The following is a 15244-nucleotide window of genomic DNA, read 5'->3' as shown; positions in this document are numbered from 1 at the left end:
AAGATGCCATTGAGGTTTGTCATCGCTTTCCTCCCAAGGAACAGGCGTCTTTTAATTTCGTGGCTGCTGTCACCATCTGCAGTGATCATGGAGCCCAAGAAAGTAAAATCTGTCACTGCCTCCATATCTTCCTCTTCTATTTGCCAGGAGATGATGGGACCAGTGGCCATGATCTTAGTTTTCGTGCAGGGACACCCAAGACAGACAGATCATAGTGGAGTGTTCTGACTAAACGCGATCCTCCTGTAGCAGGAACTGGCAAGCCACTCCAGTATCTTTGCCAAGAAAACTCCATGGACAGAAACAATTGCTAATAGGTGCTAATTTGCTTCTTGAAATTTTTAGGACTTGACTCCAAATTGTTAGGCTTTACCCTTTGGCCCACCCTCTCCCCAACCAACAATAATAATATGTGAATCCCTGGTAAAATTTTAATGAATTAACATTTGCAATTGCACAATAAATCTTTATTTTAATGGTCTATATGTTTAACTGTTTCTGTGTACACCCATTATGGCTACTAATAGATCACAAAACACTTACACAGGGCTAGAGCGTTGAGAATTCCCGTATATGGTACAGCACCCACAAATTGGTAGATTAGTCCTACCCGATCCTGCACAGCTCCTTTGAGAAAATCATTGTTTACTCTCAGAAGGAAGAATGCCACAAAAAGGCCAAATAATAGATTTTGGGAAATCCGCATTATAATCCCAGTCTTATCTCTGGATAAATTCTTCATTGTCCTCCTGAAGAAAGTGGAGAATAAATACTTGACAGACAAACATAAGCTTAGAAGCAGATTTTATGATTGCAATAATGAAGGAACCCACCCCTGTTCTCAGCCAACATACCCCACCCTGCTGAAACCTAACACAGCACATCACCTGATAGATTTACATTGGAATATAGGCCAATCCTTCCCCTCTTTCCCAAGTCAGGCTGTGATGAGAAAACAAGGACTTTCCTCTCTCTCCATCCATCTCCTTCTCCCACCCTCTACCTTTTTCAATGCCTTTTCTGATGAATATATTTTCATATATTTGTGTGCTTTGGGAAGGTCCTAATATACTTATTTAGAATAATGGCCAGAATCCTAGTCAGGATTTATATCGGTTTAGCATAAATTGGAGCTGTGAATTACTGCTAATTAGCTAGCCAACACGTGCATTCTTCACTGCATGCCAGTCATGCAATTTAGCAGGCGACAAGGAATATGAGCAGCAACTTGTTAATTAGTGGCAATTTGCCCCTGCAATTTACACATATCTCTACATAAGCCCTGATAAGGTTCTGGTCAGTATATTAGAATTACAGGCCCTGTCCATTTCCTACGTCATCACTCACATTAAAAGTATGCATAGCTTGCAGAACGCACTAGGGGACTCTTCACATTTAAAAGGTATCGGTGGTAGCTCTTTCACACGGCACTTGGCTTCCTCAATAGCCGCCAGAGTTCTGAGAAATACTTCTGAATGTTTGTAGGCAGCACAAATGGTTTGCACTCTGCTGTAGGTTTCCAGTTGACGCTCCTGGCTTTGAGTGTCAACTGATGTGAGATCCACTGCAAATTCACCAGAAAATGTTAGTTTGTGACTTGCCTTCTCTAAGAATACAACAACATGCATTTTTCATTCTAGCCCAATCTGTAGAAATACAGAGAAACAGTCTATCTAGCTCGGTATTGTTTGTACTGATCGGTGGTAGTGGTTGGAATTTCAGAGAGGATTCTCCCCCAAGCTGTGAATTGAACCTGGGACATCCACATGCAATCACACGGCTTATCACTGAAGGTCAAATAAGACATCAACATTTAGATCCTCTGCAGGTGGAATTTTCTCTCCCACAGCATGATTTCTGCTGAGATTTGTGCCTCAGCAATGAGATCTGATATTAATCCAATAAACAATCACAAAATGTAAAACAGGTGAGGGAAAGCAAACCAGTAGATGTCTTTCACCACTTGAGCAAGCACCACTTCTGAATAGACCCTGGAAATAGCTACTGGCAAAAAGTACTGTTTTAAATTTTGGTTACATATACATACATAAACCCTTATTGGCATTTGATTACAGTAATAAAAATAGACAATGTAACCAGGGAAGTAAAGAGGGGGAAGGTTAAAACTGAAGTTGGGAGGGATGGGGATTACGGTTTCTCATAAGAATAGTTGACAGAAATTCTGCCACGAGATGGGTAGTGGTTGGAAAGTAATCACTTAGGAGAATTGGGAGGGGGTCAGAGAGGGAGGGAGGGTTAGGAGAAATTTTGGTTAATGAGCAATGTAGCATGACTTTACAAAGTTGCAATAAAGGTACAGTTGTTGTTGTTTAGTCGTTTAGTCGTGTCCGACTCTTCGTGACCCCATGGACCAGAGCACGCCAGGCCCTCCTGTCTTCCACTGCCTCCTGGAGTTGGGTCAAATTCATGTTGGTGGCTTCGATGACAAAAAGGTACAGTAGGACCCTCATATCCATGGGGGATTGGCTCCATGATCTACTTTGGATGCCTGAAACAGCAGATACCGGAGGGGGCAGGCCACAGGCCACAAGGAGACACCCTTGTACTGTATGTGGTATATATTGTGGCAGCAAACTACAGATAAGTGAATCCACTAATACTGATCCTATGTATATGGGGGGGGAGTTCCTAATGTAATCTAATGTGTTACACAATTAGATTGTGCAACAATTAGCAACATTTTGAAAGTTAATTTTTAAGCCCATGTTAAGGCATGTTAAAGGCATTTTGATGAAAACATTTCAATTTTTGCACTACTCTATTACCAGTCCTTAGTGGCAAGGAAATATTTTTAGTTTTGTCTTGTATTTTTGTATATTATCAAAATTGGCCACTAGAGGAGACCCAAGAACAGCTCCTTGCATTTTTCTGGCTTGCAAGTAATGTGAGCGCAACAACACACTAATAATGCACAATGCAACGAATTACCTGCAGAATCAGAACAACAGTAATGGCAACCTGGCTGCTTGCTGAGAAGCACCCAGACACAATTCTTTACATTAGTTGATGCAATGAGTTCTTTTTAAAAAATAACAGCTTTATTAAGGCAGGAGCTGTGTTTCTGAAGAATTTTAAAAATGCTTACCATAAAAATCAAAAGGGCTAGAATGTTCAGGGCATGTATAGCCACAGTCACTGAAAAATGTGATCATGTCTGATGGGCCTCCACAGAAGATTAGTTCTCCAAAACTCATAATGCAAATTTTATCAAATATCTAGGCAGGAAACAAAGAACAACAATGCCTTACTGTGCATTCTTCTCATAAGAAGAATAAGGTACTGGGAAGCAGAGGTAATAACAACAGAACATTCTTTCCATATCTGAGAATTGCTCTGGAGCTCAACTTCAACGTATCTGATAAAGAAAACCTTTCTCCATTTCTGTGTTATATTCCTTGAGTGGCTGAAGTAACAGCCCCATTGTATGTGGAACTGTCCACATTATACCCTGGTATTCTCTACCACTTCTTCAGGAGCCATTGATGTTTTTTTTAAAAAACGTCTTGATTTTATTCTGCGAGGAAAAGAATGGTAGCTGAAAAGTGGATGCACACTGGATGTAAATGCTTTCAGCCCTTCATTGTTATAGCGGTTAGCTTCAGATATCCAATAATAATTCTATTGAGCTTTTATTGAGTACTAAGTCTCCCTGTTTTGCCTGGGCTGAATCTACACTGAGCTGGCATAGTTGTCTGAGGAGTATCATAGCGCCATGGTTGTAGTTCTTAGTGTTTGTGGTTGTGTGCCCCAGTTGGTTCCTAATAATTTTCACTTTAGCTTATCCTATCCTCCTTATTTAACATGTGGCCGGTGACACCAGTAGCACAAGATGAATGAATGAATGAATGAATGAATGAATGAATGAATGAATGAATGAATGAATGAATGAATGAATGAGAAAGGAGGCAGCAGACCGCAATCTACCCCACTGTTGCACATCCATCCGCAGAGAAACACAGAATTAACCCACTAAAGTGTGTGTGTGTCTGTGTGTGTGTGTGTATACTGTAACAAAATAAATGAAATAGTAAATACACAGTAAAAAGTGCCAAAGTAAAAAGATCAGAAAAGAAGCACCCCCTCTCCAATATGAACAGTGATACAATCACTAATTCAATTTATTTATACAGTTTTATTTATGCAGAATTAATGTTTAAAAAAATCTCTCCCACTAGGAAAAGGAAGATTAGAACACCATGGGCACACACATCCCAGACACAAACACACACAGGGCAAGGAATACAATCAACCTCTCAACTCAATGTTTCTAGATACTAAGTAATAAGGATCAGGAAGACAACTCTTTGATGGCTTTAGTCTAGTAGTGCAGGCAGTGATTCAGGTCAAGGGCAAGCAGGCAAAAATAAAGGAAACGTGGAGAAATTCTCCCACCCCAAATCAATAGAGTAGAAAGATGAGGGCTGAAATGCACAATGGTGGTGAATAGGGGAGTTCTCACAGCAACAGCAAACACATCACCAAGCAGCTAAAGAGCAGCCATTTTAGCTTTCCAGATCCTTTTAAAGATTCTGACTTGCCAACCCTCAACCCCGCCAATATTCTCTGAATCTTAATTGGCAGCTGACAGTCCTTGTTGTGAGACCCATGATGCTATTTGTTGGACTATCAAAGAGGCGATTGGACCGGCATGGGTCAAATAAAGGTAGTCCAATTGAAGAAATTTGGTACAAATATGTTCGTGATCATCTCTTTCAGAAATGAAAAGAAATGCCTCTTTTATGTTTTTCCCCATTTGGGTTAACATGAAAGTCTCATCCTTACTGAGTAGGACCTTTATTTGTTGTTGTTTAACTGGTTTAATAATCTCCAGGCCTTTTGACTGTTTTTTTCGCACCTTTATTTCTTCCATGCATCTTAGCCAATTCTTTAGTGTCTGAGACATCCAGAATAATCTTGCCCAGCCAAGATGGTTTCTTTGGATTTTGTTCAATTTCTAAAAAATAATTACAGTGGTACCTTGCTAGATAGTTACCCCGCATGACAGTTTTTTTGCTACACATTGACTTTTTGCGATCACTATAGCGATTCGCAAAACAGTGATTCCTATGGGGGAATTTCGCTGGACAATGTTTGGTCCCTGCTTCGCAAACCGATTTTCGCTAGATGACGATTTTGACAGCTCCCTCCGCACTCGCAAAACAGGTGTTTTTGGGACCTAAGCTTCGCAAGACAGCGATTTAAACAGATGATTGGTGGTTCGCAAAGTGGCTTTCCTATGGCCGATCTTCGCTAGACAACGATGATTGTTCCCCATTGGAACACATTAAACAGGTTTCAATGCATTCAAATGGGGAAATGCTTTTTGCTAGACAATGATTTCGCTAAACAGCAATTTCAGTGGAACGGATTATCATCGTCTAGCGAGGCACCACTGTATTCATTTGGGTGACTGTTTCCAATTATGAAATTCAGTTAGGTCTGCATTCTTGGGGTATGGACAATAAGGATGATCCTTCCACCACCCTGACAAGCCATTCTTAGGCTTTAGGGAAAACATTCAGTATAATTCATCCAATATTGAGCTGAACTCTTGCCGTTTGGCTTTTAAAAAATTATATCCCCTTTGGAACATACTGTCAATGGCCAGACTGCCGCCATTGACAGTATGTTGATATTATGGGCCAGTGCTGCTTGTTCAGAATTGATGTATAGACTGACTTCACACAATGCTCGTTAGCAAGTATCAAGCCCAAGTTGTACTCATGTTGTCATCTCCCATTACTGAAAGATGGAGGCAAGTTTGTATAATTAATAAGGGCTAACTAGATGTTTTCCACCCATTTTAGCACTACTTTTCCTTTGTTATCATCATGCGCATGTCCTCAGACAACTGTTGAGGCTACTGAACATTTATTTTTTGCTTATGAAAACTGTTAATAGGTTTTAAAGGAAAAGGTTGTGTTAGGAGGTTTATAAACAAAGGATACTATGCAATTACTGGACTCCACTGTTATTATCTCTGTATCATTCTGTTCTTTACCTGTGGTACCTAATATTTGGAAGTCAGGCTTGACTAATATAGCACTTCCATATTGTCTATGAGGTCTCTCAGCTGCAAGTCTCTTGTTGAATAGTTTGGGGAGTCCCTGATGTGAAAATGCTTAGGGGAACATGTTGCACCACCCCCTTATTATCAGTTTCTTCGCAATTTCAACACAAGGTCTCAAGAAGCAAAGTTCTTGCTCATGTGTAGCCTCCACATGAAGCCAAGGACTGTGGCAATACAGATTCTTGCTCTTATGTAGTAGTGGCCCACAAGCAAGGATCTTATTTCCATCAGACCCAACAATTAAATTATGAAGAATTTCACAATGAAGCAGAGCAGAGCATATACTGTAAGACCTGAAAGTCTATAAAAAGGTTCATTTTTTGTGTCCCAAGAATGAATATGTGGCTGAAGAAGTGGATTGTACTCTATGAAAGCTCACACTGAAATAAATCTATTAATCTTAAAGGTGCCACAATCCTTTTGTTTTTCATTTATTATTGTTTCTTAAACATTCACCTCTCTAAAAAGAACAAATATGGTTTTGTTTCAGCTGTACAGAAGGGAAATACTGTATTTTTAATGCTCCTTACCTGGAAAAGTTCTGAGCGGGGCTGGTGGATTGTAATAATCACAATCCTTCCTTTATGAGCAAGTTCTGAAAGTAGCATCACAATCTGGCTGGCTGTCATGCAGTCCAGACCTGTGGTAGGCTCATCTAGCAGCATAACCTCTGTGAAAATGAAAGCAACCGTTCCTAAGAGCTCATCAGGAAATCAAGGTGGAGTTACTTCATCCGGAGTCAGTTCCATAATAGTAACGCAAGAGTGGAGGAGGACGTACATTTGGAAATGTACGTCCTCCTCCACTCTTCCGTTACTATTATGTTTTTCTTTGCAAGTTTATCTGCCTCATAGCAGAGTGGTGAAACTGCAGTAGTGCAATCAAGACTCTGCTCTGAGTTTGATCTTGATGGGCCCCGGTAGCCAGCTCAAGGTTGACTCAGCCTTCCATCCTTCCGAGGCTGTTAAACTAAGTACCCACCTCGCTGGTGGTGGGGGTGGGCAATGTGCAGCCTGCATAATTAAAAACTGCAAATTGTCCACAGAGTGTTTTATGCACTATGGGGCAGTATATAAATGGCATACTTTGCTTTCCCTCTGTTTACATCCCCATCATCAACTAGCCTGAGTCACAAAATAGTGGTGGTGAAAAAAACACACACATCTAATACCGACTAGAAGAAACAAAAACACAAACAAAACAAAAACTCTGGAGGGGGCATTTCAGCATTTCATAGAGCAACAGAAGAGTTTTAAGCCCCCGTTCATTAATTCTCCTCTGCAAAGACCTTCTTGCTCTGAATTCAGATTAGCTAATAGAAACCATTTTGGACCATATATTTACAGAAATAATGGATAATTCTGCCCTTTGTGGACTCTCCCCCCGCCCCAATTCATTCATTAGCTTACTCATTCTTTCAGCGTCCATTTGTAGTTTAGAACTAAAGAGTTGAAACTGACTTCCTACAGACTTCCAGCTGGGATATTTTCATAATTGCTTCATTATCTCAAAATGGAACATTTTCATAATGGCTTCATTATCCTTGAAAATTGTTTTCAATTTTAATATCAGTGTTTAGTTTTAGAATAAACAATTTAGCGTTATTGCGGCGCAGAATCTGTAAGATCAGCTCTGAGCACCCAAACACCTGTACCCTAGACCAGTCTAATACATTTCACTGCCTGAGAGAAGATGGCAAATTGTCCCACTCATTTCCCCCAAGTCAGGGTCCCTAGTTCCTGTGACTGGCGATGTTTTTAATCCATTCAAGACAGGAAGTCCCACAAGTGTCTTTCTGTAGGAGTAAAAATGCAAGAGGTATAAGCTAAATAACTAAAAACTCATGATAACCCAAATCAGCTGTTGGAGGCAGGCCCTGAGCTCCATCGACAGTAGGGATGGATCTGCCTGTAGCTTCATGGTAAGCTTCACTCCAAACAGGAGTTCCTCCATGATGATTGTTGTTGCCCTCTCAGAACTCTAATCATTTCAAGCTACAACCCATGCATTTTACATTTGGGCGCTTTCATGGCCAGCTTCAGCAGACATGGTACAGTATATGGATACAAGCTAGAGTCCACCATTACATTTTACTGCCTGAGGAAAGGCAGAATATGGCATTCCGCCCTACTCACCCATGTAAAACATATACAGTGGTGCTTCACTTAACGGGTGCTCCATTTAGCGACAAAACTGCATAGCAACTAAGATTTTACGATTGCAAAAGCGATCGCATTGCAATGTTTTAAATGGGGTTTTTTCGCTTTGCGATGATCGGGGTCCCTGTTTCGATTACCGATCATTGCAAAGTGACGATTTTTAAAGAGCTGATGGGCGGTTTCAAAATGGCCACCGGGTTAAAAAAAATGGCCGCCCGCTGTGTTTAGGGATGGATTCCTCGCTTAAGAGGCAGCAAAAATGGCAGCCATATGGAGGATCTTTGCTTTAATGTCAGTTTTTTGCCCATAGGAACGCATTAAACAGGTTTTAATGCATTTCTATGGGCTTTTAAAAATCATATAGCGACGAAATCGCTTAGCAGCGATTTTTGCTGCACGGATTAATGTCGCTATACGAGGCACCACTGTATTTTACAAAAAGCCAGGCAAGTTTTTTTGGCACTTGAGAAAGGAAATCCCACAAGCACCTCTGCCCACCTCCATACTAAAAATCCAACAAAAGCAAGTTTGATATTTAACAAATTCCCACCCTTTCATGATCTCCAGGATCTGCTGCCTTGAAGTGTCTACCCCATTCTGCCTAATGATAGGGCCATTAGCCCTGTTTCTCCCAGTGAACAGTAGATCCATGATCAATGCAAGGGGAGCTGTCCATCCATAAGCACTCTGACTCAAGACTCTGAAGGGCTGTTGAGAAAATAATTGAAGCTGCAACTCATCATCTTCCCTAGTAAGAGCTCTCCCAGCTGTTCTGAGGACAGAGTTGTTACTGAAAGTTATGTGCCTAAATTGAGGATTTGTCACCACAAATCCCATCAGCAGCCAAACAGAGATTGCAACTCAGCTTGTGCGATAGATCTCTGCCAGGTAAACTGCTGGACATTAATGAGCATTGTTTGATTGAACCTCTGGGACAAATGAAAAGTTCGATCGAAAAACGTTGAGGAGAGGTGGGTGGTAGATGGGTGTACCAAGTGACAGTCTAATAAAAAAAGGACAGAGTATTTGTTTTGTTCTGAAAGGCTCGGCACTGTACTCACTGGGATCTTGTAATAGCTGGGCTGCAATTGAAACGCGACGTCTTTCACCATCAGAAATCCCCCGAAAAATACGGCTTCCAATTACAGTGTTAGCAACAGGACTGAGACCCAGCTCGGCCATGACAGCATCCACCTGCAGAAAATAGTGACAATTCAGGATGAACTTGAGGTGGATATTGCCTGTCCAGCTGTTGCTCAAGAATCCTTTAAGCTTTCTGTCTCTGTGTATATTTAAAGTTTCAGAAAACGCTACTCAGAAAGATGAAAGTCTTTAAAATACTATGGCACAAAATGTAGCTGAATAAATCACTAAGCTTTTACCTGACTAGGGGTACTTCCAGATGGTTGTGATTTCAAGGACAGAATGTAGTGTGCTGTGAGCCGTAAGGGCTTCATTTAAATCTCGCCTTAGTGAGGAGTTCATTAGGTACCCTTGCTGAATGACTGCTTCTCTGTCTTAGTTCTATACAATCTGCTGCAGGGAATGATGATATTGACCCGTCTTTCAGATGTTACCAAAATAAGACCTGTGAAGTGCTTTGAACACAGCTAAAATCTAATAGTAATTTGCAACTAGAGTAGACCCTTTGACTCAGTGGGGGGCCTGTGAGTCAACAGCTACATCAGTTCCAATGATTAAACGGGCATTTGTTAGTTGAGGCTTACTACTGGCCAATGTGAAGTGACATAGAAATATCCAACAAACAGCAACAAAGAATGGACTGAGTTCCTACTCCAGTCCTCTGAAGATGCTGGCCACAGAGACTGGTGAAACGTCAAGAAGAACAACCTTCAGAACATGGCCAAAGAGCCCGAAAAATCCACAACAACCATCAGATCCCGGCCGTGAAAGCCTTCGAGAATACATTTTTAGAATTCATTTTAGTCCAAGCACAAATGCCCGTGTAGTCACCCCTTTAAAAGGAAACAATATTTCTAAATATCTTGATCATACTAAGCAGGCTTTCTCCAGATGACTCCAGGTGCGATGTAGTTCCCTGATCCCAAACCACACTATCCTTGCATGTGCACCCTAAGTGACTCTATTTAGCTGGATCCTGGCCACAGCGATTTGAATGTTTAGCCAAGTCCTGAGACATGTGTCCTATATGGATGTTTGCCTTGATTCTCTAAACCGGCTTGTTATTTCTTGCCTACTGCATGATAGAAGATGCTGTCCCACTATCACCAGCACTGAAGACAGATTTAACTGGCAGTCCAGTCAGTTTTTGTATGTAGAATGGAGGAGAGGGGGTGCCTTCTTATTTTGCCTCAGGCAGCGAAAGGACTTTGACTGCCTCTGTGTTAGAGGCAGAGCAGATGCACCACTTGGACAGCTGCAAATTTCAAATGCAACCCAGTTACTTACATGGTATGTGAAAAGCAATTGATTATTGTCACTACCCCGTCAGGAAAGTAATTCATTATGTTACTGTTTGCACTCTTCATTATCTTTTTGTTCATTTCTGTTACTTATGGGGGAACTTCGTATTGCTAAAAAATAAAAATTTAAAAATTCCTGTCGAAATGCCTGTACAAATGCATTTAAATGCTTGTTAAAAGTAACTTTTTGAAGTAACTTGATAATGTTACTTGTTATACCAATGAAATGTTTTAATTTATACTCATTACATTTTTGAAATGTAACTTTCCTATAACCTGGTCACCCCAAAATTAATTTGTCGCAAGCAAGAATTTCTTGCAACTTGTTGCTTCTTAGCTCTCTTGACTAATGGTGGTGATCGTGGCTGAAGGAGTGGAGGAAACTGCAGCCAGTGGTGGACAGAGTTAGTAAGGCAGAACCAAAAGCAGAAATCAGTTTCTCCTCCACCTCCACTAACACACACAACCTCTGCTTTGCTCCAGTTCTGCACATAATTCAGTTCCTTCAATCTCATTGCCTTCAATATCTACAGCCAAGAATTACTTTTTATTAGAAGCAACCAATTTGACAGAGCTTAAAATACTTACTTTCGGGGATTAAAGTTTGCAAAATCACCATCGGCAGCATGGCCATTCCAGTTTTTTATAGTCAAAAAAGTTATTTTTCCACACTTTACCAAACAGTCATAAAATAGATTGTGCAAGCATTCAGGCTCTGTTAAAGCAGCAATGTCCATAATTGTGACCTCCAGCCTGCTGAATACAAAATACTTGCTCACTGTCTTGTGTCATTTCAGTTATTCCAAGTGGAGAATTGATGGCATCTCCTTCCTTCTGATTGGCTTTGAAGGGATTTTAAACATCCTAACTACAGTATGTGAAAGATTGGAACATTTGGTTTTTTTTAGGATAGAAGATCTTCCACAAAATAATTTTATCCAGCGTATAATTCAGAATATATTGCAAAAGTTAAAAAATGCATACCTTCTTTTTTATAAAATCACAGGAGTGCTTCTGGAGGGCCAGCATGGCAATATAAGTTAAACATTCTTCTATGGTGAGGTAGCTTAATAAAGTCTCATTCTGAAAGAGAGTACCAGCCAAATGAAGCAGCATTAGTTTAATAATAATGTTGACCTAAAAACCACAGACATCCACTGACTTTTGTGAAATAAATCTTGTATAAAAAGATAGGATGGACAAAGTTGTCAATTTCAGTTTCTTTTGTTTTTATTTTTCCTCAGTTCCTTCTGTTTTATTTCCATATCAGTTTTTGCCTTTTGTCAAAAAAATTCCCACAAAATTATATTCACTTTAAGCCCATTTCTCCTATTAGACACGTTTTTGTATACAGGTTGGCTGTTTACCCATTTCTTTTGCATCCATATTGATCTAACATATGCATTTTTACAAGCTGTGTTCCTTAATATAATAGTGTTTTGTACATTTTTATTTGTATATTTGCTACACATCGCTTCTGAGAAATCTATAGTAAAAGTCTTAAAATTACAAATACTGTACTGAAAAATTACTGCATTTAAGTTCATGGATTGACTTGGTAATATGAACCTGGCATGTTCTACCAAAAATTTACACCTAGATTACATTAAAATCTATCATGCCATTATGACTGAAATTTCTACAGAAATCCAGTAAAAACCAATCAACCTGGAGAACATAGGAAAAACACTTCTGAAATTGTTGCTGCCTCAGCTCACGTCCATTGACATAAACCTGCCCAGTAAATGCTGCCTCATGGTTCAGTCTTCCAGCTATGGCATCCAGCAAAGTTGTCTTTCCAGAACCTAATGCACAGTGGGAAATTTAATGGAATTATATATCGAATTCACAATGAGAACAGTGAGAAGATTAACCGGTTGAGTTCTGTAGATCATCTTACCCTAGAAGGCATAAGAGCAGGCAGTGCCATATTTTTATTGGCTACTTCGCAACCATTTACACATTTTGATGTTAACATCAACCCCTGGCAGAGTGTCTACTCCCACCTAGTTCTACCCGAATCACTCGACAAAGCCAGCAGGGACGGCTGAGGGACCTAACGCCGAGAGAGGTCCAGAAAGAAAGAACAAGAAACTGGGCCTTCTCAGCAGTGGCCCCTCTGCTTTGGAACAGCCTCCTGACAGAAATTTGTCTGGCACCCTCGCTGGATGTTTTCTAAAACCATATGAAAACATGTTTTTTTTAGGCAGGCTTTCCCTCGGGTCAAATAAACTGTCTTTCACTTTTTCTTTAATCTTTCCATCTTGGCAAGGCTTTTATATAATTGTTAAAATTTTGATACTTTAATGCTTAAGACAGGCTTGTCCAACCTGCGGCCCAAGGGCCACATGAGGCCCAGGTCGGCTCATAATGCGGCCCAGTGCAATTTTTTATTTTAAAAGAAATTCCAAAGTTTCAAGTTACACTGCCGGCACTTGCGGCCGGAATGCGGCTGGGGCATGTCACAACGGTAGGGGGGGAGAGAGGGAGGGAAGGAAGGAACAGGAGGGGAGGGGAGAGGGGGGCTGCGTGACTGCATTGCACCATCCCCATCAATAGGTGGACCCTCTCCCAGCCCCATAAAGCCGCCGGAGTTGAAGCTGTCAGCCTCTGCTGTCTGAGATCGCAGCTGCTGGTAAGCGTGCTTGGAGCGGGGCTGCGGAGGACGGCTAGGGCTGCCCCCCCATGCGGCCCAAACCAAATTTATGTGCGGCCCAAACCAAAATTTCATCTTCTAATGTGTCCCAGGGTAGGTGAAAGGTTGGACACCCCTGCTTTAAGATGTTGTTTGTTATGTTTTATGTATGTAAGCCGCCCCGAGTAGACCTGGTCTAGAGAGGCGGGGTATAAATCTAATTAAAGTAAAGTAAAAAGTGCCAGTTGCTCCTTTTTTATTTCCTGTCCAAATTTGCACATCCTGATCTGTCTGCAGTTGCTTGCTCGTGGCCCAGACTGGGCCAAAAATAAAAGGAATCCACATACAGGGAAGGCTTTATTTATTTATTTATTTATTTATTTATTTATTTATTGAGTGAGTGAGTGAGTGAGTGAGTGAGTGAGTGAGTGAGTGAGTGAGTGAGTGAGTGAGTGAGTGAGTGTAGTTTCTCAGAATACCTCAGGTAATGTAGCCATCTGGATCTGTAGTTCAAAAAAAGTGAAGTTATTCTTTCTGCCACTTCCCCCATTTATCCATGTGCCAAGGGAGGAACTTGCTACAACTAGGTGCACTTGCAAAAGGCTTTTGCAATTAAGCCAGGCTACCTTTTGTGTCGTCAGGTTGCATCCAACTTATACCGATCCTAATAGAGTTTGCAAGGTATGTGAGCTATCTAAGCTATGGTTTTACCAGTGCTGTCACACACGCACTGTGAGTTTCTATGGCCATGCAGGGTTTTGAAACAGGTATCCTGAGTCCTTGTTGGTCATAACTACCATTCAGCCCATCATCAAACTCCATCTCTCCTCTTCTAGAAATTTTCCTAAACTTCCATAAACTATTTAATAGGCTTGAATAGGAACAGGTTTTTAATCTCCCTAGTGGCAGTTCAATGCCCTTTGCTTTCCCTAGGAATTCTCTATCTGGACGCACTTCCCTCTGTAGCTGTGCTTGGGGTTACAGAGGAATGGCCACAACTAGAGGTGCTATTGTGGCACTGAAGGTAGTATTGTTCTTATATCTGACACAGACTGAAACTTCAAAGGACGATGTGTATGTCCCTACATGTTACATTTTAATTCTAAGGAGTTATTTTTAGTGTATTTGAGCCCCATTTGCACCAGTTTACTTTCACACCAACCCTGAGAGACAGTTTAAACTGGACGTGAATGCCTGGTCCAATGTCACACATAAAGCTCTGCAACACAGCACCTTGTGTTTACCATACTCACGGTGCAATCTCCATATGTCTTCTCAGAATTAAATCACAATGAGTTAAAGGGGGCTTACTCCTGCATACATAGGTAAGGTAAAAGGTAAAGGTTCCCCTTGACAATTTTTGTCCAGTTGTGTTCGACTCTAGGGGGCGGTGCTCATCCCCATTTCCAAGCCATAGAGCCAGCGTTTTGTCCGAAGACAATCTTCCGTGGTCATATGGCCAGTGCGACTTAGACACGGAACACTGTTACCTTCCCACCAAGGTGGTCTCTATTAATCTACTCACATTTGCATGCTTTCGAACCGCTAGGTTGGTGGGAGTTGGGACAAGTGACAGGCGCTCACTCCGTCACGTGGATTCGATCTTACAACTGCTTGGTCTTCTGACCCTGCAGCACAGGCTTCTGCGGTTTAGCCCACAGTGTCACCACATCCCACAGCACCACCACGTCCCTGTACCTATGCATACATAGGTACAGGATTACAATTCTAACCCTTATCCTGGACAAACATAATGTAGCTTCACTGGTATTTGAACATCTCTGCCAGAGATAAGTGTCATGGATGTTTCCACAGGGCGGCGGGACGGGGAATCTGAAGTCCTCCCTGGGCTATAAGATTGTACAGTACTATTAACACAAAGTTTGGAAAGTTTCTTTTTAAAAAAGTAATTTAT

General features: G+C 41.1%; 1 protein-coding gene across 1 annotated transcript in view; it reads right to left on the bottom strand.

The window, feature by feature from the left end:
- The window catches only part of ABCG5 (ATP binding cassette subfamily G member 5), a 29199-nt gene that overhangs the window by 12424 nt on the left and 1531 nt on the right, over positions 1 to 15244 (bottom strand). The window contains exons 3-9 of the mRNA XM_020800538.3: positions 12363 to 12499; positions 11679 to 11777; positions 9312 to 9444; positions 6622 to 6761; positions 3107 to 3236; positions 1348 to 1564; positions 544 to 749 (exon numbers count right to left, since the gene is read on the bottom strand). Coding sequence (XP_020656197.3) covers positions 544 to 749; positions 1348 to 1564; positions 3107 to 3236; positions 6622 to 6761; positions 9312 to 9444; positions 11679 to 11777; positions 12363 to 12499 — 1062 coding nt within the window. The remainder of the gene's footprint in view (positions 1 to 543; positions 750 to 1347; positions 1565 to 3106; positions 3237 to 6621; positions 6762 to 9311; positions 9445 to 11678; positions 11778 to 12362; positions 12500 to 15244) is intronic.

The sequence above is a fragment of the Pogona vitticeps genome, chromosome 1 (assembly GCF_051106095.1).
Source record: "Pogona vitticeps strain Pit_001003342236 chromosome 1, PviZW2.1, whole genome shotgun sequence".
In the NCBI taxonomy this organism is placed as follows: Eukaryota; Metazoa; Chordata; class Lepidosauria; order Squamata; family Agamidae; genus Pogona; species Pogona vitticeps.
Note: the sequence above shows the minus strand (reverse complement) of the source record. Positions and strands in the feature narration are given on the sequence as shown.